Source organism: Siniperca chuatsi, linkage group LG6 (assembly GCF_020085105.1).
Source record: "Siniperca chuatsi isolate FFG_IHB_CAS linkage group LG6, ASM2008510v1, whole genome shotgun sequence".
Classification (NCBI taxonomy): Eukaryota; Metazoa; Chordata; class Actinopteri; order Centrarchiformes; family Sinipercidae; genus Siniperca; species Siniperca chuatsi.
In genome coordinates, this window is record NC_058047.1 from 1,585,769 (window position 1) to 1,607,500 (window position 21,732).

The 21,732-nt window shown below is 38.6% G+C and overlaps 1 protein-coding gene and 2 long non-coding RNA genes across 7 annotated transcripts in view; 1 reads left to right on the top strand and 2 right to left on the bottom strand.

Annotated features, from left to right (window-relative positions):
- The first annotated feature begins 5,645 nt into the window (after nt 1–5,645).
- The window catches only part of LOC122877436, a 45,028-nt gene continuing 28,941 nt past the window's right edge, over nt 5,646–21,732 (top strand). For 2 of the 3 annotated variants that reach the window (XR_006378247.1, XR_006378248.1), the window contains exon 1: nt 5,646–6,034. This is a non-coding gene — a long non-coding RNA (uncharacterized LOC122877436). Of the gene's footprint in view, nt 6,035–17,497; nt 17,712–21,732 lie in introns of those variants that run through there. The other variant, XR_006378246.1, reaches the window with a different exon arrangement.
- LOC122877432 (sterile alpha motif domain-containing protein 9) lies at nt 6,027–14,792 on the bottom strand. 3 transcript variants are annotated; one of them, XM_044198982.1, is made up of 5 exons: nt 14,591–14,792; nt 14,428–14,479; nt 10,945–11,683; nt 10,476–10,758; nt 6,027–9,864 (listed from the first exon to the last, which is right to left on the bottom strand). In XM_044198982.1, the coding sequence occupies exons 3-5, from the start codon at nt 11,665–11,667 to the stop codon at nt 6,233–6,235; spliced, it is 4,638 nt and encodes a 1,545-aa protein (XP_044054917.1). In that variant the 5' UTR covers nt 11,668–11,683; nt 14,428–14,479; nt 14,591–14,792; the 3' UTR covers nt 6,027–6,232. The 3 variants fall into 3 exon arrangements, with proteins under 3 accessions (XP_044054917.1, XP_044054918.1, XP_044054919.1); XM_044198983.1 differs by having other exon boundaries at nt 10,945–11,677; nt 14,591–14,643; XM_044198984.1 differs by lacking the exon at nt 14,591–14,792 and having other exon boundaries at nt 10,945–11,677; nt 14,428–14,498.
- Nucleotides 18,484–21,518, bottom strand: LOC122877437. The gene is made up of 4 exons (XR_006378249.1): nt 21,166–21,518; nt 19,345–19,489; nt 18,793–19,039; nt 18,484–18,568 (listed from the first exon to the last, which is right to left on the bottom strand). It is a non-coding gene; the product is annotated as an uncharacterized LOC122877437 (long non-coding RNA).

A 21,732-nucleotide genomic window follows, 5' to 3' on the forward strand; every position in this document is an offset into this window, starting at 1 on the left:
TATGAGTCTGTGAATTTAGACGTAGGTCAGCAGTACATTTACTCAAGTACAGCTTTAGTTACTTTACAGATTAAGATTTTTTACACACAAAACATATGAAGAGTTTATAAAATATGATGTTTTGTTATGAATTAAACTTAACCAACAGTTTATACAAGTAGAGCTGAAACGATTAGTCGATTAGTCGATTAATCTAAAACTATTTTGATGTTTGGAGTCGTTTCTCCTGTAAATCCCTTCCTGGCTGCAGCTCCTCAGATGTGCAGATCTGCTGCTTTCCCTCTGAACGACTGTAATAACTGTGATGTTTGTTAATAACGTCGAGCTTTGGACTGTCGCTCGGACACGACGACACGCTGAAGGCGTCGCTTTGGGCTCTGGGTCGTCGTGACGGCGTTTCTCACCGTTTTCACCAGTTTTCCAAACCGATCGATCGATCGATGGATCGACGGAGAAAAGAATCGGCAGATGGATCCAGAATGAAAAGCATCATCAGCTGCAGTCCGATACAAACCGGTTCAACATGAGCTCCAGCTCCACCAGCTGCAGCAGCAACATCCTGCTTTACATTAATGCACGAGGAATAATAACCTGATGATAGAATATATAACAGCACAGCAGCCACAGGGACGCTGCACTGCACCGAGTACTTTTAATACTTTAAGGACATTTTCCTGATTATACTCACATACTTTTACTGAAGTAACATTTTCACTGCAGGACTTGTAACAGAGTATTTTTACAGTGTGGTGTTAGTACTTTTACTGAAGTAAAGGATCTGAATACTTCCTCCACCTCTGGTTTCAGTTTAATTTTTTTGGGGCATTGAACTGATGTAAATCTGTCTATACTCTCAACTACACAATGAAAATGAAAAAAGACAATAAGCTGAATGACGTCTCCGATGCTCGAAAAGACAAGTTTTTAATAAGGTTCTTGGTTTGTTTTTCAGGGTAACTCACATTTTAAATGATACCATGGGAAATGTTTTTGTCTTGTGAATTAATCTTGGTGCTTTAAAACCCCACGATCAGCAGAGGGCAGCACAACACCACAGCAGCAAGTCCCTGATACCAAATCAAACACACAAACAGCAGTGTGTGTGTGTGTGTGTGTGTGTGTGTGTGTGTATATATATATATATATATATATATATAATTAAAAAGTGTTTACAATGCAATGTCCGAACTTAAACACTCTGGTTAAAGCTTTATTTGTAAGTATTGAAATTCATTCAGCTATGTACGTTTTGTGAATGCTGTTTTTGTGGACATATTGAGCAATATTTAGCTAACCACTGCACTAGCTAATAGATACTAAGCTAGCAGGCTAGGTTGAAATAAGAGTTAGCTGAGGCACAAAATAACAGTTTAATGTTACCGTTTTAGCTAAATGAAATATAAGATTTTACATGATTGACAGCAGGCTTATACCCAAATACAATGATTTATATAATAGTGACTCCCATGGCATAGATCTCGAGTCTGTTAAGCACCGCATTTTATGTCCGCCATTTTGTTAGAATGGCACTCTGACTTAGCAGAAAACAAACGTTGGCTTTCACCAACTTTGTACATGCTCTTGAATCATTATTTGTAAACTATTTGCAATTTATTTTATTTATATTTATTTGTAAATGCTCAAATTATTTCAGTTATGTAAGTTTTGGGAATTTCTGGTGAATGTAGTAGTATTTCAAATTATATTAAATCAACTTTGAGATCATTTACTAGCTAGGTTGGGTTGAAGCTATTAGCTGAGGGACAAAATAACAATTTTCCCTGGTAGGGTTTAAACATTAACTTAATTATAACTATAATTATATCAGACCTAAGTGCACTGAGTGCTTTTGTGGCGCAGGTCCTAAGTTTGTGTAGCTTGGCATTTTGTCAGAATAGCACAGTGACTTAGCAAAAAATAAACATTCGGCTATCACCCACTTTCTAGGTGCTCTTGTTGAAGCATTATTTGTAAGTACTCAATTTATTCAGCTATGTAAGTTTTGTGAATGCTGTATTTTGTGGATGTATGTTGAGTGTTAGTGGTAGCATTTCTTTAACAGCTTGAACAGATGCTAGCTAGGATGAAATAGCAAGATTTAGGCTAGCTGTGGGATAAAAGTAACTGTATTCCTATTTGGTTGTAGTTAAAACATTAGCATTAAGTTGTATTATTATTATAAGTAATCAAATTTGATATGATTAGTAGTAATGCAATGATTTTAATACCCTATCAGGTTTTTTCACTTTCATGTCGTGATGTGAATGTTGCTAAATCTGTGAAGCCTGGCTTTTTTTTTTTTTGTCCGCCATTTTGTTAGAACAACAGCACAATGACTTTGTAAAAAACAATCATTTGGCTTTCATCCACTCGGTGAACACTTATTGAAACATTATTCATATTTACTCAGGTTGTTTAGGCTATCTAAGTTTTGTGAATGCTGTTTTGTGTAAATGTATGTTGAGTGATATAACAACTTGGACACTGCACTAAATGGTAGCTTGATTGAAATAGCAAGAATTAACATTAGTTAAGGGTAAAACAATAACAGTTTATCCTGGTTGATGTGCAGTTTGAACATTAGACGATGGATGAGTAGATAATAATAACAATATGAGATTTAAGCAGGCATGTTCCTGAATGCAGTTCTTTACTCTTTTATTTAATATTTTCCTTCCAGCAGTTACTCTCATTATCATCTTGTGATTAGTGACTCTCGGGCCCAGCATTTTACATCCGGAGTTTACGTCCACCATTTTATAAAAAGGCACTGTGACTACGCAAAAAACAATCATTCAACTGTCATCCTCTAAACACTCTCGTTGAAGCACAATGTGTAAGTACTCAATTTATTTCAAATATATGTTCCTTTTGTTAGTTTGTTAGTGTTAAGTGATATTAAATTTGCAACTCTGATGCTGTGTCTCAATTCGGATACTTCCGTTAGTACACTTCCATGTAGTACACTGTGTACACTATGTAGGCCTACTTACTTGCGTAGTGCGTAAATTTCAACAGGATAGTGTTGTCTCAAATCGAACATGGCTGTTGTGCATTTACCGGAAATGACAATCGCAACATTTGACCGCTTCTTCTTCTTCTTTTTAATGTCAAATTGCAACCGGTCAGAGCATTACCGCCAACATTTGACCGCCATTATCGCCCACCAAAATATCTGCCGGCTTGTTTGCTCACTTGAGAATTGTGTTAAAACTGAATAAAATTGAACATGATTTTACTGTAAGCCGGAGCAACCGCTTCAGCTTCCTCGTCCGCCATTTTCACAAGTTTGGTGGTCCCTCCCCTTCCGCTACGTAGCCAAGATGGCGACCATTGAGGGTGAGAAGCGTTCCACACTCAACTTTTGACCTTTATGAGTACAAAGTACAAATTGAGACACAGCATGAGACTTTAATGCTGGCTAACCCTTTTATGCTAACCATTCGGTGCTAATGCAATGCCAACGCTACGCTCTAGGCTACAGTAGACAGTTGATAAGCTAGAGCTGTATCGAGTAAACATGTAGGCTATATTTTAAACAGTATGTTATACTATAATAAATGGGCTATATGCTTGCCATGAAAACCATAAGAGAGATATTTCAGTATCTAGTTTTACTATAGCCAGACACAGTTACCTCAGCACTTGTTCTCTACTTGGTCAAATTATACCTAATATGTGCATTAGCTAGGTTGTTAGTTCAAATATATTTCCAAGTCATTATTGTTGATTGATGAGTTCATTTTGATTAAAAAGTTTAAATGTCTTTATTTTGTCTGACTGGAGAATTTGTTCATTTTTTAAATGCAGGTACGTTATAGCTGATGCTTTTATCCACGACTCAGTGAAGACAACAGAATAAAGTGGAGTCCTAAAGCCAAGGGTAAGGAGGTCAAATGTCAGTGCTGTATGTAGCACCTCCCCCTCAACTTAGATAATTTGATCGATCTGTTGAGAAGCCCCCGAGCCTAAATCTCATTTTGTCAGACCAGTACAAGCCCCCAGGGACAGGGTTGGGCTGTGAGGCAATTTTGGTGTAGTGGCCACACTGACCCAAAAGGCATTTTTCCCATACACAATCATTATACTGATATTGCTTTTACTGTCTCTGTTATTGTCTTGTAAATTGCCTTTGAGTTCCTTTTTAAAAGCGCTATTCAAATAAAATGTATTATTTTTTATTATTGCAAAAGAAGAACTGTAAAACTGTGCATACATTTTTTTCTGAGCCCCACAAACCCCTGGAATGACTGTTTTTATTATCAGACTTTGATCCAGTCAATTCAGTAACATTTGGAAAGTCTAGAAGAGCCTTATGAATAAAAAAAAAATTAGACTTGATATGTAAACTGCGAGGCTATAGGAGTTTAGTGTGGGGTAGCTGCTCTGCAGGTGAGCTGAATAAATATATATATATATATATCATCATCGTAGGTCAGGTGTATTGCAGAAAAAGATCAGTAATAATGTTGAGCATTTCTGAAAACAAAAAAAATAATGTCTATAGATAAGAAAAAGAAGGAACTACAAGCACATGACAAATAAAATTAAAAAGTCAAGTGGAAGCCTCCTGATAAAAAATAAATTATGCCTACATCTAGTATATTGTATATTCTGCGTATACCACACCTTTTGATGTTCAAATCACTCCATGTCACTACGGATCTGTGCACATAACTAAGCATTAATCTTAGATCCAGTTAGAGGTAGGCATATGGTTGGCTTTTGGTGTTACAGTCAATGAAAATGTTTGATTCTGCTGCTAAAACTGACTCACAAATAAAATAGATAATTGACTCAATTTAAATATTTTTCAAGGCCGGAAATCGAAAATTGATTTTAGGGCTGTAGACAGCCCACAGAAATACACAGGTTGACACACCTAGGCCGCTGTGTCAGATTTCTTACTACACATGTCTACTGAGTTAAGGTTACAATGATTAAATACTAACAACAATTAAGACAATATACAAGATATACATTTTTTTTATTGCATAGTTTATTATTATACATATATTTAGAGCTGACAAACTATTGACTACAGTAAAAATCAGCCCTTATAGAAAACTTGATGTCCACAACATCACAACAATCACATTTTTCACACAGGAACAGAAGATACTGATCCCATCATACAAAAAATATAAAAGCTCCAGCGCTCCTTGATCTCTGTCTTCAAGAAAATGAACAATAGTTATTTTCACCGTTAACTACTGTATTATATTTGTACTTGCAGATAAATAAATCGGAGACAGTTTGGTGAATCTGCAACAGCAACAACAAAAACAAAACCAAAAAAGTGGATAACAGATGTTTCTAAAAGATGAAATATCATAAAAATAATATAAAAACATATGTACATACACGGGGTGCACGGTGGCAGAGCGGCTACAGCTCCTGCCTCCCAATAAGGAGATCGTGGGTTCGTGGGTTCGATTCCCGGACCGGACCAACATCACACAATCTCTCTGGGTGGAGTCTGCATGTCCTCCCCGTGTTACCGTGGGTTCTCTCCGGGTTCTCCGGCTTCCTCCCACCGTCCAAAAGACATGCATGTGTAGGTTAATTGATAACTCTAAATTGCCCGTATTGAATGAATGTGTGAGTGAATGGTTGTCTGTCCTTGTCTGTGTCTGTGTTCGCCCTGCGACGAGTTGGCCACTGTCCAGGGTGTGCCCTGCCTAAGGCCCGAAGTCACTGGGATAGGCTCCAGTCACCCGCGACCCCCTAACGGGGACCAAGCGGTAGAAAATGGATGGATGGATGGATGTACATACACAGCTAGTGCTACAGGATTTGCATTTAACCCTAAAATCTGTCTTATCATTTGTTTTTATCATCGTGTTTTTATGAGGAGTGTATTTTTCACGCTGTACAGTTCATGTTGGTCCTTGTGTTGAACTTGTTTGTACAATTAACTACTGTATTCTGATATTTACACTTGCAGATAAATAAATCCATGACAGTTTGGTGAATGTGCCACATCTGCAACAGACAACAAAAACAAAACAACCAAAAATCCCTCAGAAAGTGGGTAAGACATGTTTATAAAAGATCATATCATAAAATGAATATAAAAACATATGTGCATATACAGAGCTACAGGATTTACATTGAACCCTGCAATCTGTCTTACATCGCAGTGAGTCACTGGCTGCCACACCTATTTTTCATGATGCATGAGGTTCGTGTCTAAGTGCTTGTGTTGCACTTGTTTGCACAATCAACTACCCTAGTTTTCGTACTGGATATCATAAGCAAGGGGCCCATTAATAGCAAAACCAAGGTAAAAGGAAACCTTTTCTGTGCTGAAACCACTTCTTATACCACCAATGAGAGCTGGACGCACAGGGATTTTCAGTTTTCCATAATTGGCAAACACCTCTCCTTGCTCAATGGTTCCACTGACTCGATGAAGGCAGTTGATAAATGCTTTGTCTTTAAATATATCTCCATTCCGCCAAAGTTGTGCCAAGGTATCACGGCGCATCTTTTTAAAATTCTCATCTAGTTGGGGTTTAGAAACAAGCCTCTTGAGTTCGTCTCCTTTCCCCAAGTAGAGGTGGGCAACAGTGTTCCTATTTGGAAACAAACCCAGGCGCTTGCGAGATGAGTTTCGAATTGCTCTCACATATGTCCCAATTTCTGTGTTTTCCTGAGTTGGACTTGGCCAGAGTAACAGCAGAGACAGGTAGTATGGGTCTGGGAAGGGATACCGAAGTCCTACATCTTGGAGAGTTTCCAAAAGGAGAGCTGAGAGGTTGCTGTAATTCTTCACATGTTTAGATTTTGGTTTCACAAGGTAAAGAACTATGCTTGACAAAATGTAATTGATTGTTTCCTTTGTCTTTTGTTTTTTGTTGATAAATTGTTGCTGTTGTTGCAAGAATACATAGCACTCTGTGATCCTCTCAATCTCTTCGGCAGGTCTGTCCAAATACGGAAGAATCCCTGCGAATGTATCTGCATGTTTCTCTTCAAGAAACAATCTTCGTTCTTCAGTATCGATTTTCAAATTGAGATTAGGATTGTTTTGTTGTTCTTTTTTCATCTCCTCTGGTGCAGTGCAAAAAAGAGTTACATACCTTTTAAAATGACCACTGACGGTCCAGCGATTCTTTGTATCAAATTCTGAACTGTTCGCTTTTATATACGTGAAGTAACAGTCAATAATTTCAAACGTTTCTTTTACTTCAGTTTTCAAATTCTGGAGAAACTGCTCGTGTTCTTTGATGATCTCCACGTATCTGTTGTTGATCTCATTGTCCTCCTTATACACGCTGGTGATTGGGATTGCTTTTTGCAGAAAACTCTTCAAGTACATCTTCTTCATTGGATGACTTTCCTCAAAGAATGGCAATCTGCCCAATATCTCAAAGACCAGGAAAGCAATTTCCAGCACACCCACATAGCCATAAATATTGTATGACTTTCTGGGGTAGTCATCAGACTCATCATCAGCACCTTCCTTGTCAGTTTCATCCTCTGTGTTTGCCAGCTCTTGAGCCCTTTTAAATGCTTTGAAAGCATTATTCGCTATTTTAATGTTGGTGTTTAAGTCTTCAGGATTGCGTGATGTCTCCTGCTTTTCTCTGTGGTTGTTAGATTTTAAATTGCTTTTGTGAATCTGCCCAATTGTGTCAAATGTGTATGGGTTTTCTTTAATGTTCTTAGCCTTTTCAGCCCATTTCACAGCCTCTGGAAAGTCGCGCTCATTGATGTACAAATATCTCGCCAGTGCCTGAGGAATAGATGCACTTTTTTCAAACCTGGATGATGCTTTCACAAATATGTCTTGGACAGTTTGTCTCCCTTGCTGGCTGTGGATTTTATCTATGAGAGGAGAAAATGGTTCTCTCTCATCTCCATCTTTCTTGCGCTGCCTTTCAATCAACATCCGTTGAATTGAGAGCATGAAGCTGTGTTTGACAACTCTTTCACTGAAAAACAGATCACAGTGAAGAATCTCCATAGTGATATCACTTTCTTTTAAATAGTAGCTTCTCTCCAACTCTTTCAGACACGCAGATGCTATGGACTGATGAAGGATTCGGATTCCTTTGTATCCTCCCCATTCTTCAACTCTATCTATGAGGAGAAAGTTTGAATATGGCTTCATTCTGTCCAACACACTGTCCTCCCTCCAGTATATAATTTTCATCCCCAGAAAATCCTCACAGAGAGAGAGAGAGATTTCAGATTCTGCCACATAGGTGTTCAGTAATGCTAGAAAGGCAAACAATTGGGCCTTCTTTGAGCTGAAATCAAAGTTCTCCAGTGTGTTATGAGCAATGTTATTGATGTATTTTTCGTCAAAATTGCTCTTCATGATCATGAAGCTGTAAAAGTTTTCAGGTTTTTCATGAGTTTCTTGGAGCTCTTTGAGTTTCTTTTCAAACTCCTTCTGTTCGTCTGGTGTTAATTTATTAATTATGTATTGACTTTGACTTGGACCGTGCTGTTTGTATTGCTCCTTTGGGCTATGGGAACGGACACAGTTAAGGATGATGACTTTGCAGTTTGGTGCGTCATCCACATTTATGTTTAAGCCATCCTCTACTGCCGCTTTATGTATGCAGTTCACAAGATCGTGAGGATTCTCGGTTGCTTTTGAATCATCGACCAACAGCAAAACTGGAGATGGTTTCTCACTTTCAAGTTTCATGAGCCTCCTGACTTGGATGGCAACTTCTGTCTTTGGCAGTGTGTTGTCTTTCAGCACAGCACATCTGAACTCTTGACGGAGATCCCACATCACATGCATTGCTAAGGTGGTACCACCACAGCCTGGATGGTGAAACAGATTGAGCAGAGCACACATGTCTTTTGAATGTTTCAACTGAGACCTAATCATCTTCTTTACATTTTCATACTTGTCCCGTTTGATAAATTGCTTCTCTTTGTCTTTGTCACAGAAGTAGAAGTTCCACCATATGACTTTGCCGCCTCTGTAGAATTCCTCCTCAACTTTGATTTTCAAGTCCTGAAACTCTGGACTGTTTTCATCATAGGTGTTTTCACACTGATTCAAACACAAAATATCCAGAGCAGTCATGAACTCTTCATCCTTCTGTTTCAGGACAACGGCGCTGGAACCAGAAGAGGGAAGCAGCCTTTCAGATGACTGATTGAATGGTCCCAGTGCCATGATAGTACCATTGATCTCGCTTAGGGTTAGTTCATTTATGGATAGACGGTCAATGTCAAAATCACACTTTTCTTGTATGAGCTCCCTCCATTTCTCATATGTGCTCTGACATGCACAAATAGTGATGATGCTTTCCTCTTCAATGTGTTTTATGAAAGACTTGTAGGTGTCAAAGAGCGGGTCTTTCTCAGTGTCCACGGGTGAAAGTAGGAGGAATATGATGAGACTTCTTCCACGGAGAAGAACTTCAGGGTTGCAAATGAATGAAACCAACTGCTCTACATCTCTGCAAGATTTCCTCAACCAGCTCTTATAGTCTAACTCCTTGTTTGAGTCGCTGTCAAGGTCATGTCTTCCATTGCAGAAGACCCAGCTGGTCTGTTTGTAGAGGTTAAGGTTCTTTATCACGGAGTCTGTCTGTCCTTGATATTGTGACGGGATATGCATATTGGCCATCCTTGACTCTCTGTATGAATGACACAGTCCATCTTTAGCACCAGAGTTTGGGTCAAAGTCTAACACACAGAACAGTTTCAACTTACTCAAAAACTGGAGATACTGCACTTGTTCTGGACTGCTCTTGTTTACAACAACAACAAATCTGTTATAGTTGTCCAGTAAGTTCCCACCACAAGTTAACAAATTCTTCAGTTTCTCTCCCTGGTTAGCTTCTTTCTTCAAAACTTCTTTTGAAAGGCACTGCTTCTCCAGTTGACCTGTATGAACAGTAAAATAAATGCATTAAGTAAAAAAACATGAAAAACAAAACATTGTGTTAGCCGTCTCTCAATACTTTCTGACTTCCTTACAAGACAGCGGCAGTTTTTAATCAAACAAACAGGAGGAAATAGTGCGTTTGTTGGGGACTACTTCCAGTGGCGGATGAATCCACATGTGGTAATTTAGTGAGTGTTTGGGGCAGCAGGACGGTGTGTGTGGGACTGAGTCAGAATAAACTACAGTGTGTGTGTTCATGGTGATGAAGGAACATGTCACCCGGTGCAACAGAGTGGCTCACTGATGTGTTTTAATAGTTTTTGGACAGCAATGGAGCTCTGCGGCTCAGAGGAAGAAGACACATCAGGCTTTGATACACAAACAATATTTGATAGTAGGATCAATTTATTGTTTCAGTGGTTTTGGTCTTTGGGATTTGTTGACAGTAGTAATCTCAAAGATTTAATAAAATGTGTGTGTCAGCAAGATAGGATAGAAAACATCACAAAATAACGCAGATTATAAGCAAATACTAACTACAAAAAAGAATGTTTAGGCCAAGTTAATGCAACTTCACTATTTAAATACATGGTTACATTGGTTGTCTTACCCATGTTCTTTTCCAGCTGAGAAAGAAGATCACGCTGATTGATTTCTTTTAGAATGTCTTTTGTGACTCGTAGAGCCTCATCGCTTCCATAGTGGTCAGTCATTAACTTAGCGGTGTCCATTGTGTCCTTGCCCTCCATTCTACTCCAAAGAATAGGTCCACACTTGGATTCAGTGTATTGCTTTAAGTTGAAATGAAACCTTTTTAGGTCATCTTTTGAAAGGTTGTCTAGGGTGTTCAGGATCTCCACAGTGATCTTGGGTATGTCGGGTAGGACTGTGGTCTGCAGGAAGAAACAGAAGTAAATATTTATTCAACACTTTAATCACTATATTTAGTAAAAATCCTGAAGGGTTGTTAAGCCTTTGTGTGTTCTAATTTGTCATTTTACAATTTCGAAAGGCTCTATTAACAGGCTGGATGCAATATTTCACATACTATGATGTATAAAACAACATAGACATTTTACCCCAACAGTTTCTTTTCTCCTGGCCCCCAAATTCTGTGGCTTTGGCAGCTTCTCTGAAGGTTTCTCGAGTGGCTGCTGGGCCTTTTCAGATTCATTTTCCACCACTTGATCTGTTTTTGATTCAGTTTTGTTACATGATTCTGCTTGTTTGGTTGCTATGGCCTGAGCCAGACTCGGTTCAGGTTGAGTGGGGTTTGGAGCCTCTTTCTGGTCGGTGCTGGTGTGAAGGATGGGTTGCAGTGTCGGCTCTGGTTTCTTGTTCAATTTACGGAGTTCTGCCAGAATCTTTACAGCTGGACCGCTTTTCACTTCCAGGTCCAGAAAATCCTGCTTCCTGAAGCAGACGAGGCAATCTCCAGACACATCTTCCTCTTGGAGCCGTTCTGCGTATTTGCTATATACGTTCACATGCTGCAGTAGCCACTGGGTCACTTGCTCCTTTGTCCAGTTTTCCACATATGCCGGGATCTGTGATTCATGTTGTGATCCTTCTTTAAGCCTTTCTAGATAAGATGTGATTTTGACAGCAGGGCCGTGTTTTATTCCTAAATCTAAAATATCTTTCTTTTCAAAGGCAACTAAACTGTCTCCCGACACTTCCTCTTCACAGAATGTGTCGGCACAAGTCTCGTGAACTTTGACCTCTGTCATCAGCCAGTGGCGGACGTCTTCGTTGGTCCATTTTTCAATTGGAGGTTGTAGCTTTGTTGTTGAACGTCTCATGTTGGATCAACTAAAACTCAAAAACAGTTGAGTAAAAGATTATAATTATGAAAAGAACAGTAAGAAATTGTATTGCCTTAAGAAAGAAGATGTCAGAGTTAAAATAAATGTCAGAGATGTCACATCATTGGCCTTTCAGGAGAGGTGAAAATGAACAAAATGCATAGAAAAAGTCAAGCTGGATGTTAATGCTGTCAGGTAAAAATCACCCCCCACCATAATGATGCATACATACTGTAATATAAATGTAATTTATAATTCTACCTGAAGATGATGATTTATAATTATTTATAATTCTACTGGTACTTGATGATGATTGTAAGTCAGTTTTAGGAACAATCATACCAATCTGTAGTTCAAATGCAGTGGAAAAACGTTGTTTTTCATAGAAAAGTATCACAACAAAAAGTTAATTTACAATTCCCTTTAGCAAACTGCATTTCCCAGGGTGATTTATTCTACCTGTAGAGGAGTGTAGATCTCTTGTTGCCATTTTTCTGTTACTATTTTTCATGGATGTAGTTAGGTAGCTAGATAGTATGAACATGACGAGTGATGGTGGGCAGTAGTAAGAGAAACCATATGAGCAGATAACCCTTAACCCTAACCACGAGGTGTATATTGAGAAGAAAAGGGGACTAAGCACCAATCCTTGCAGAACCCCAGTGGAAAGGAAGTGACCCCTGTAATCCTGCCTTCAAAGCTCCGATTGGTTGACTGTTACTTCAGCGGAGAAAAATAGCCTTCAGTTGGCATATCACCACACCTATTTTAATCACTGAACAAATTGGCGATAGAGGCAACAATTCAGAAGCCCGGAACCAGATTAAGTGTTTAGTTCTGTTGTTGCAGATTATAAAAGTATGGTCTATTAGTAGTTTGAAAGGGAAATAAGGTTTAGGGGTTAGGGTACCATACTATATGGTGCTTGCTTCTAACTGAAGTGGAAGTAAAAGTTAAAAAAAAGTTACAGGAAACTTGATTTAGATTCACGTTTCTTCCATATTGATATGTCGCAATACATGTTTTAACTTGGCTGTAAACCAGGACCAACAGGTGCGACCACATCACAGCTGGTTCAGCCTCTTTACATCGGCTCCCTGTTTGTTTCAGGACTGATTTTAAGATCTTGTTGATTACTTTTAAGGCTCTTCATGGCTCCAGACTGTATTTTAGACCTTGTAATCCCTTATGAACCTTCACGTAGTCTGAGATCTTCGGGCAGGGGTCTCCTGTCTGTACCTGAGTCCAGGATGGAAACTAAGGGGGACAGAGCTTTGGCCATCAGGGCCCCGAGGCTCTGGATCAACCTGCCCGAAGACATCAGGCTGTCTGAGTCAGAGTCTTCGTTTAAGTCTCGTCTCAAAACACATTTTTATCTGAAAGCAGATCCTGATTTTACCTGAACTGGCTGTTTATTTTATTGCTTTTGTGTATTTTATTTCTCTTGTTGTGAAGCACTTTGTACTTTATTTATAGAGCACTTATCAAAACAAAGTTTTATTATTATTATCATATTATTATTTATTTCTTATTATAGTGAAGACTCATCAGTTTTAGTTTTTCAGTGTAAGAAAGATGTAATTAAGCCACTTTATGCCACTGTGGTAGTTTGAGGTTTTGTCACTTCCTGTTTTATTTTGTAGTGTGTCCCTCTCCTTGTGTGTCTTGTGGTTTTACTTCCTGTCTTTGTTTGCTTTCCCTCCAGTTTTGTTTGTTGGCCCTTCCTGGATTATTTGCACCTGTCTTTCGTTGTCTCACCTCCCCTAGGGTATTTAGTCCGGGTCTCTTTCGTTGCTCAGTGGCGGATCATTGTTGTTCCTGTCATTTGTGTGAGTTTCGCTGTTTGGTGGACTTTTCGTTGTACCTGGTTCCTGTGCCCGGTCCCCCGGCATTCTTACCGTGAGCTCTGTTTTGGATTCTTTGTCTCCCTTGGACCCTTTCTGGATTTTGAACTTTGCCTGCTCCCTATTAGACTTGGTTAGCATCATTTGGACTCACTTCCCTGTTTCCTCCACTGCCAGCCGGTAACCCATTTCCCTGTACCTGGACCTACTGTATATCTACCTATTTTCCTGTTTGTTACCTGTCTGCCTACCGGTCTGTCTGCCTGTACCTGCCTGTAAACCACATCCCCCCCAATAAACACTGTAGCCATCCTGCTACTTCACCCTCATACCACTTCCTGGTCATCTGCATTTGGGTCCACATACTACACATCATACGACAGCCAGCTTTTTTTCTTCACGATTTGTATTAAAAAATTCTAAATTATTTTAAATTCACTCACCTGTACCCCATCATGGTTTTAATGTTAAAAAAATCTAACTGAAATATCTTTTCAAAGTCAGCCTTGTAAAATCTCCCAATGAAACAGACCAACAAATGTGCATGCTTATCTTCTTTCTGCAGTCTGTGCTAGTCAGTCCCCACCCATTCTGATAACAGGATGTGGTTTGAATACTACACTTGCATTTTTTGTACAGTCATGTACAGTCATGTCTACATCTGGAAAGTATACAACAATATTTTCTTTCTGTGTCGCTCCCTTTACTGATCCACTGAACCATTTCCTGCCAAAAGCTTTTGTCAGTGAAATAATAACAAAGACGGCAGTGCTGAGATTTTACACAAATGCTTATCACAACAGCTGACGCATCTGGTTATAATTCAAAACTGGAGATTTCGAAGTCATTGTTCAGCTTTTTAAATACAAAAGCCTCTTTCAAAGCATGAGCAGCCAGTGAATTTATCACTTACTGAAGTCCTTGGACGCCTCCTCAGTCCGGATCTCAGCTGCTGACCGTCTGTCCTGCAACATGAGAGGAGTGAAGTTATTCTGAGCAGAAATTTAACTGCACAGCCATCTATTTCCTGGAGGTTTTGCTGAGCTGAATTCTGCACTACGCAGTGAAACTTATACCTTCCATTCTTGTCTTCACTCGAGTGATCACTGACCCCTAAAAAAAAAAAAAAAAAACTTTAGCCCATCCCTGCCACATCACTTCCTGTGACAGCAATTTTAAAACATACCCACCCACAAATCACTGAGTTAATGTTTAAAAAAAATCAGAACTAATAAAACAAACATCAAACATAATGAGATCAGTTCAAGCAATGCACTCAAAACCCTGTTCTGAATGGGAACTGGTTTTAAATAAGAAAAAAGAAAAAGTAAAGAAGAAACAAGGAAGTGGGATTAGCACAGTGGAAACATGTTTCTTGTGTAATTTATAGTCCTGTGTGCAGTCTCTCCTGTTTGCATGAGGGCAGGGCTGAGCTCCTCCACACATCAGTGGCGGAAAAGATCCTAAACTTGGGTAAAAGTAGTGATACCACAAAGTAAAAATACATAGTATAAGTCTTGTATTCAAAATTGTATTTAAGTAAAATATGATTAAAGTATCAAAAGTAAAAATATGCAGCAGAATAGCCCCTGTCAGAGTATATTAATAAATATTATTTGATTATTATTGCTGATAAATTAACATGTAAACAGAATTTTAATTTACATACATTTGAGTAAGTTTAATCTTTAATGCATCATATTTTATAAATGTTGTATAAATGTTTTTATGTAAAATCTTAATCTGCAAATTATTGTAGTGGAGATAAATAAATGTAGTGGAGGAAACAGTAAAATAATAGTAATAATTGTACATGATTGATTCATTATTATGTATATATTATTGATATAATCTGATTAAGGCCTCAAATGTGATGAGAAGGATTTTAAATTCCATTTCAAAGACGGAGCGACAGTGAAACAGGCTTTTACCTGATTCTGTTCATTTTGCATCATTTTATGTCTTTTTGTAAGAATGGCACAGATTTGATTCTCAAATCAGGGTTTCTGTAGGTCTTAAAAAGTCTTAAAAGCATTTATTTCAGTTTCCTCAAAAAAGAGAGGCTTTAGAAGGCATTAAAAGTCTTAAATTTAATTTACAAAGGTCTTTAATCCTGTCTCTTAGCAAACAAACTGCTAGCTACTGCAGCTAGGAAGCTCTTCCACTCACAATGGGCAAGTCAAGAATTTGCCAACAACTTACATGAACCTAAATTAATTATCCGTTTTTAATTGCTTAATCCATCCATCCATTTTCTGCTGTTTGTCCGAGTCCAGGTTGCATTAATCTAATTAATTATATGATTAGGAATTGTTGTTATATAATGCTGGGAAGTACTGAAAAAAAATATGATATAATAATAATAATAATAATAAGTAATTGTAGGCCTTATCGTCCCTACTGGTTTTCCATCATACTTTCGTACTTTGACCGGCATGATAGTGAAACAGGTATTAAATTGCATTGGTATTGATAAGGATCAATTTTCCTGGGTGAACCTGCAGAAACCCTGCAAACAGTGGTCAGGGGCCTTATTCACCTCAACTTTCTGCCTGTTAAAAGGAAGTTTTTCCTTGCCACTGTTGCCAAGTGCTTGCTCATGGTGGGAATTGTTGGGTCGCCGAGTTATAAATTGGTGCTACATAAATAACATTTAATTTACTTGAATTGACTTTGTGAGCCATCAAAGGAGAGTAGGACAGGACCTCCACCCCACCCCCGTTCTTCCGACCAACCATTTGTTCGTACGGACAGAATGACCATTATTTGATTATTGTTGCCACTGTACCACTGTCCTCTATCCAAACACCTTGACACATTATCTGTAAATATTGCATTTAAATCAGCTTTATGTATGTTTGAGGGTTCTGTTTTATGTTAAGAGATTTTAAATTAACTTACATTTTTATGTTATCCATACAGGGCTGATGCTATGCTAATGTAGATATACTTCAAGCTAATTCTTAGCATTTTATTAGACGCTGATGAGCCATATAGTTAAGTGTAACTGGCTCTTCCTCACTGTTTATGTTATATTACACCAAAACAATAAGCTCTTGTGATTTGTCATCCTGGTTGGCATATGAATAACACGCCACGGATTTAGTGGCATCTGGCAGTGAAATTGCAGTTTGCAGCCATTTGAATACCGCTCGCCTCACCCTCCCCTTTCTCGTGCGCACGGGTTAGTTTCTGACGAGCACCAGATAGTTTTCGTGCAACCAGAAACTTTAAGATTTTTCCCCGTCCCCCCTTAGGGGCTCCTTAATCTGCTCCAGTGAAAGAAATGATTTGACTAATTATGGTATAAATGTAAGATTACATTAGAACCCTCACTGGTACATATGAAACTCACTTTCTGTACAATGGTATTTCCATTGTCATGGTACATTTTTGTCAGAATCAGATACATCGTTATTTAATGAACTAATACCGTTTCCATTTTCATTGTCTACAGTTAAGCGGTCAAGTCCTACTTTGCAGCTTAAATGCAGTGTAGCCATGTATACACTAAAAGTAAAAAGATGAAATGTGATTATTAAAAACTCACGATTGAAATAAGGAGTCAGGTGTCAAAGCTGCCTGACCCTCTTTAAAATAAATTCAGTTTCATAGGCTTTTTTTAGGGAGGAAAACTGCAGAAATCACTGAAACTTGGGACTACAAATATGTCCCCCATCTTTAAAATTCTGTGATACTTCCTTTTTGCAAACCAGTGAGGTTATTCATTAAGCACACTTACATAAGGCAAAAAACATTTAAGAAACACACCATAAGATAACACAAGTTATAAAGATGAGAACAATTTAAAAAATAAATTTAAATGACAAAAACACAGTGAAAGTGAAGGATGTTTTAAACTCGATTTTAAAGTTGGTGAGACTTTTATCTTAAACAGTAGCTTCTGCTACTGCAAGTTCGTTTCAGCTTTGTGTGTCACAATAACTAATTCTGCCTCTTCTACATTTTCACATCATTTTCAGAAAGATAAAACTCCAAACCAGCAGGAAAAAGGCCTAAATCTCATCTTCTTATTCCATCACCAAACAACTGGCTGGTGCATTACAGCCACCATGTGAAGAGCAATGGGATGGACTTAGTGGACTTTTTGGTGCCTGCAAACAATAAATGTGGTTGAAACCAAGTGTAGAATAATTTCTCCTGGCATTTTGCAATAAATCCAGCATTTGAACAGACTGCACTGTATATTGTGTTTCAATACAACAGAACTTACCATTAAGTTATTATTTATATATTTCTCTGCTGCTGTTGTTTGACAACAGGACAAGTATAAAATAGGGATTATGAACCAGCTCATAAATGCTACCTGTTAACTACATGAACACTACTTTAGTGGGTTGCTACAGGTACAGGTGAGAGGATGAAATATGCTCCAGGAAGTCCAGTTTGAGGAAAACATCACAAGTTAATGTGTTTATCAGAAACCAAAACTCTGCACAGCGGTTTATAATAGTGTGAGACAGAATTTTACAACTCTGGAAAGTTAAAACGGCAGCAGTAATTGCATTCCCCGTCACAAGGTAAACAGAAGATTTTCCTTGCTCAGGTTATAAAGTAATCTACCAGGAACGTGCGTTGGCATGTATTTGATTGGCCAACACAGTTTGTTGCCAGTTGTCTTTGCTTTTTCTTCGTGGAAAGCATTTTTTATTTCAACTGCTTCCTCGTGCATTCATTCATTTAAAACACTCTGCAAATGTTTTATGAGGAAGGAAATGCACTCGACATGTTTATCCGGTTCATTTATATATTTTACTTTATTTGGTGATGTGATTATTTGCATATTTAGCCTATATTGAACACTTGTGGGCTCTGTCAATCAAAACATAAAAAGTCTCATTTTAACGTTTGGCTGCCACTACAGGATAATCAGTCAAAGCATGATGGTAAATGTAATTTGACATTTACGAAACAAAGACACGATTTTTTCTTTTTCTTCTTCTTCTTCTTTCCACGTTTTGTTGTGGACGGTGACTCTGACTCGTCTGTGTCCTCCTCACTTTCTGCAGAACTTGTGCGATTCTCCCTCGCTCCTGTGTTTTAACAATAGTAATAAATAAACGAATGAATAAGTTGCTGTTATGATCAGAAAGCAAACATAAGAGTTATAACCACTTTTCTGGAAGTCCGTAGGTTTTCTGTCAGTGCCTAGTGCTGACATGTAGATGCTGGAAAATATATAACAATCTAGGAATATTGGATTTTGTCCAAGTTAATGGACAAGTTACACGAAAACAGAAAAAGATAGTTTTCTTACCCACGTCGCTCTCAAGCTGAGAAGCAAGATCACGCTGATTTATTTTTTTGAGAATATCTCGTGTGACCCGTAAAGCCTCCTCGCAGCCATAGTGGGCGGTCACTAACGTAGCGATGTCCATGGTGTCCTTATCCTCCAGTTTGCTCTCAGGAATCCCTTTCTTCTTGTTTTTGAGTTGGAATTTAAACGATTTTAGGTTTTTTCTTCCAAGTTTATCCAGGGTCGTTTTAATTACCACAGCTGGGTTCTGCAGAAACAGACGAGAAGCGATTTGTGAATAATACATCAAGTTGCACAAGTTTGACCAGACTGCAGCGGCCTTTTCTCCTTTTCATTTTTATCTGTTTATTCATTTTAACAATTTAAATCTCTTGTGTTTGGCAGATATTACTGTACAAGACTTAATGTACATGCTTTTTTAATTGGACTACAAATACAGTGACAGCAATATTGAGTGTTTCATGACTTATTTTTGATTTTGTTATAGTCAAAGGCCACATTAGCAGGCAATATAATGTTATTTGTATATGATACACAACATTTAAGTTTGACCTCAGCTGTTTCTTTCGTCGCCCTCGGTGGTGTTTCCTCCCGTTCTGGCAGATTTTCCTCTTGAGATTCATTTTGTTCTGCGCTGAACTGATGGACGGGACGCAGCGTCAGCTCAGTTGTTGACTCACTCATTTTTTTTTATCAACTAAAAATACAACAAAGAAACAGAAGAGGCGCTTGAAAGAGAGGCTCAAGGGGCGACATGGCTGAAACCGCACATACACTGCAATGTGGAAAACTACGCTGCTCTAGAAGAGCACTCATTTTATGAGGAGCTTTAAATTCTCTCTCTTTTTCCTGAATGCAGTGATGTTCATGCATTGCTGCTCGTTAAGTTGGGAGGTCTATCCCGAAAAGCTTTCTGACAAACTGTAGGTGGCTAACCGAACGCTGACGCTATCACGCTGACTTGGACTCACAACCCAACTCCATTCAGCACTAAATACAAAGCACTGTCCGGCAGAATAAGGCAGTGCCAGTGTTGCTCTCCGATTCTTCACCAATTCATATTTTGTCATTGAAGTTCAGTCATGAAAATGGTGCTACTAACTAGCATCAATATCCTCAGTTTCCTCAGTCGCATAGCAGCTGCTGCCATTGTTGACTTCCCTCAGGTAGTTGTAGGTCAGCTCTAATATCATCAGGGAATGCAGCTTCATTTGTGTGTTAGCAAAGCCATTTAAAAAACTTAAAGAGGGACTACCAGTAGTAATTTAAGTCACGTCGCTATGTTAAATTAATTACTTCAGACTGTTTTATGTGTAGAGAACCCCTTTAACGCCCCTGAACAACAAATCCCTGCTAGCTTCAGTACAAACAACCAATCACAAGGCTGATCTCAATCTGCGTCCTTGCCTGTTCTTGTGCTCTCGTGGACTTGAGAAACGTCATCAGTCGCAGCCCAAAGACAGTCCCAATTCAAAGTCTTTCAAATTCCACACCAAACAGCATCGTTTTTGTAACTGCCCTCCAGAACGACACATGTAAGCATTTTCTGATCTGACGCCCACATCAGCAGGATGGCATAATTTGTCAGTGCCTTCAAAAAGACTATTATAAACGACCGTTACACAAGTAAAACTGTCTGTGGTTATGGTTTGTTTAGGCACAACAACTCGGTTAGGGAAACCTTGTAGTTCGGGTTAAAATAATGACTTTATTAAGGTTAGGGGACCTCTGTTGGCACGGTTTCAATAATAACCCCTTTGTTAAGGTTTGGGAAGCGATCAATGATGGTTTGTAGGCAACGGAAGGCGAACAGTGGTGTCCCGTGTTAAAGTTTGGTCTGTTCACAAACCCCGACCTCCTCCCTCGGTGGACTTTACAACAACCTAACACTAGTTCCTCCTTTGTTCCTGACAAGTTGCTGCAGGGCTTTGAAAACATGCGTTTGCTAAAGCCGGTTCGTATTCCAGCAGTCATTTCACACCAAACATCAGCGGCAGGTTCAGTGCAGTACAACACATTAGAGAGTCAAATCATATCGTGAATGTTGTGCAAAGTGATGATGAATGTGCATGTTAGTCCATCATGATAAAACATTTTAATCATCCTCCTTGTTGGACACACTGACTTTTTTTTTTTTAACACTTTACACACTTGTTGCTTGAACACTAACGATCATCCAGGAGTTTAAATCTGATTTTGTAATCATTATACAGAGAATCATCACGGTTTTACCTCCTGCTACCAAACACAGAAGAACCGCTTCAGTTTGTTTGAACAAATATGTACGTTCGACCAGAATAATAAAATCAGGTTATTGGTTAAAACGGTGCAATGGGTTTTAAAAGCCAGAGGTGGTGTGGAAACATTACATACCTTCAGAGCAGCTTAACTTGGGAACTACATCGGTGATGAAGCAAAATGATTTGAAGATCAACCTTCAGCTCCGATGAAGGAATCGCTGATACAGTTTTTACAAGTTTTTACAACTTTCTCTTGTGGATTATTAACATCAACACACAAAACATCACGACCATTGACCCCTAAAAACACAAAAGGAGGAAAACTTAGCGAGAGATAAAGTGTAATATCGAAGGCTTCCTAACAACAGCAGTCAAAGCACAATATGTATGAAAAAATAAAACTGCAGTCAGCGAAGTTGTGTTTATAAAAAGCTAAGAAACCCAACAGACAGCGGTAAAGACACTTTGGACCAAAGTTTATGATAGCTTCAGCCACAATTGCGCATGACTTTATAAATAACATAAAACGTTCTTTTTGCTCTCTCGCGCTCTCATTTTCAGCCACGCTGGCTCAGAGTTCATGGCTCTGTGGACGGCAACCAACGATTATTTTCTTTGTCGATCAATCGATTAGTTTTTAGGCCTATAAAATGTCGATCAGTGTTTCTCAAAGCCCAAGGTGGCGTCCTCAAAGGTCTTG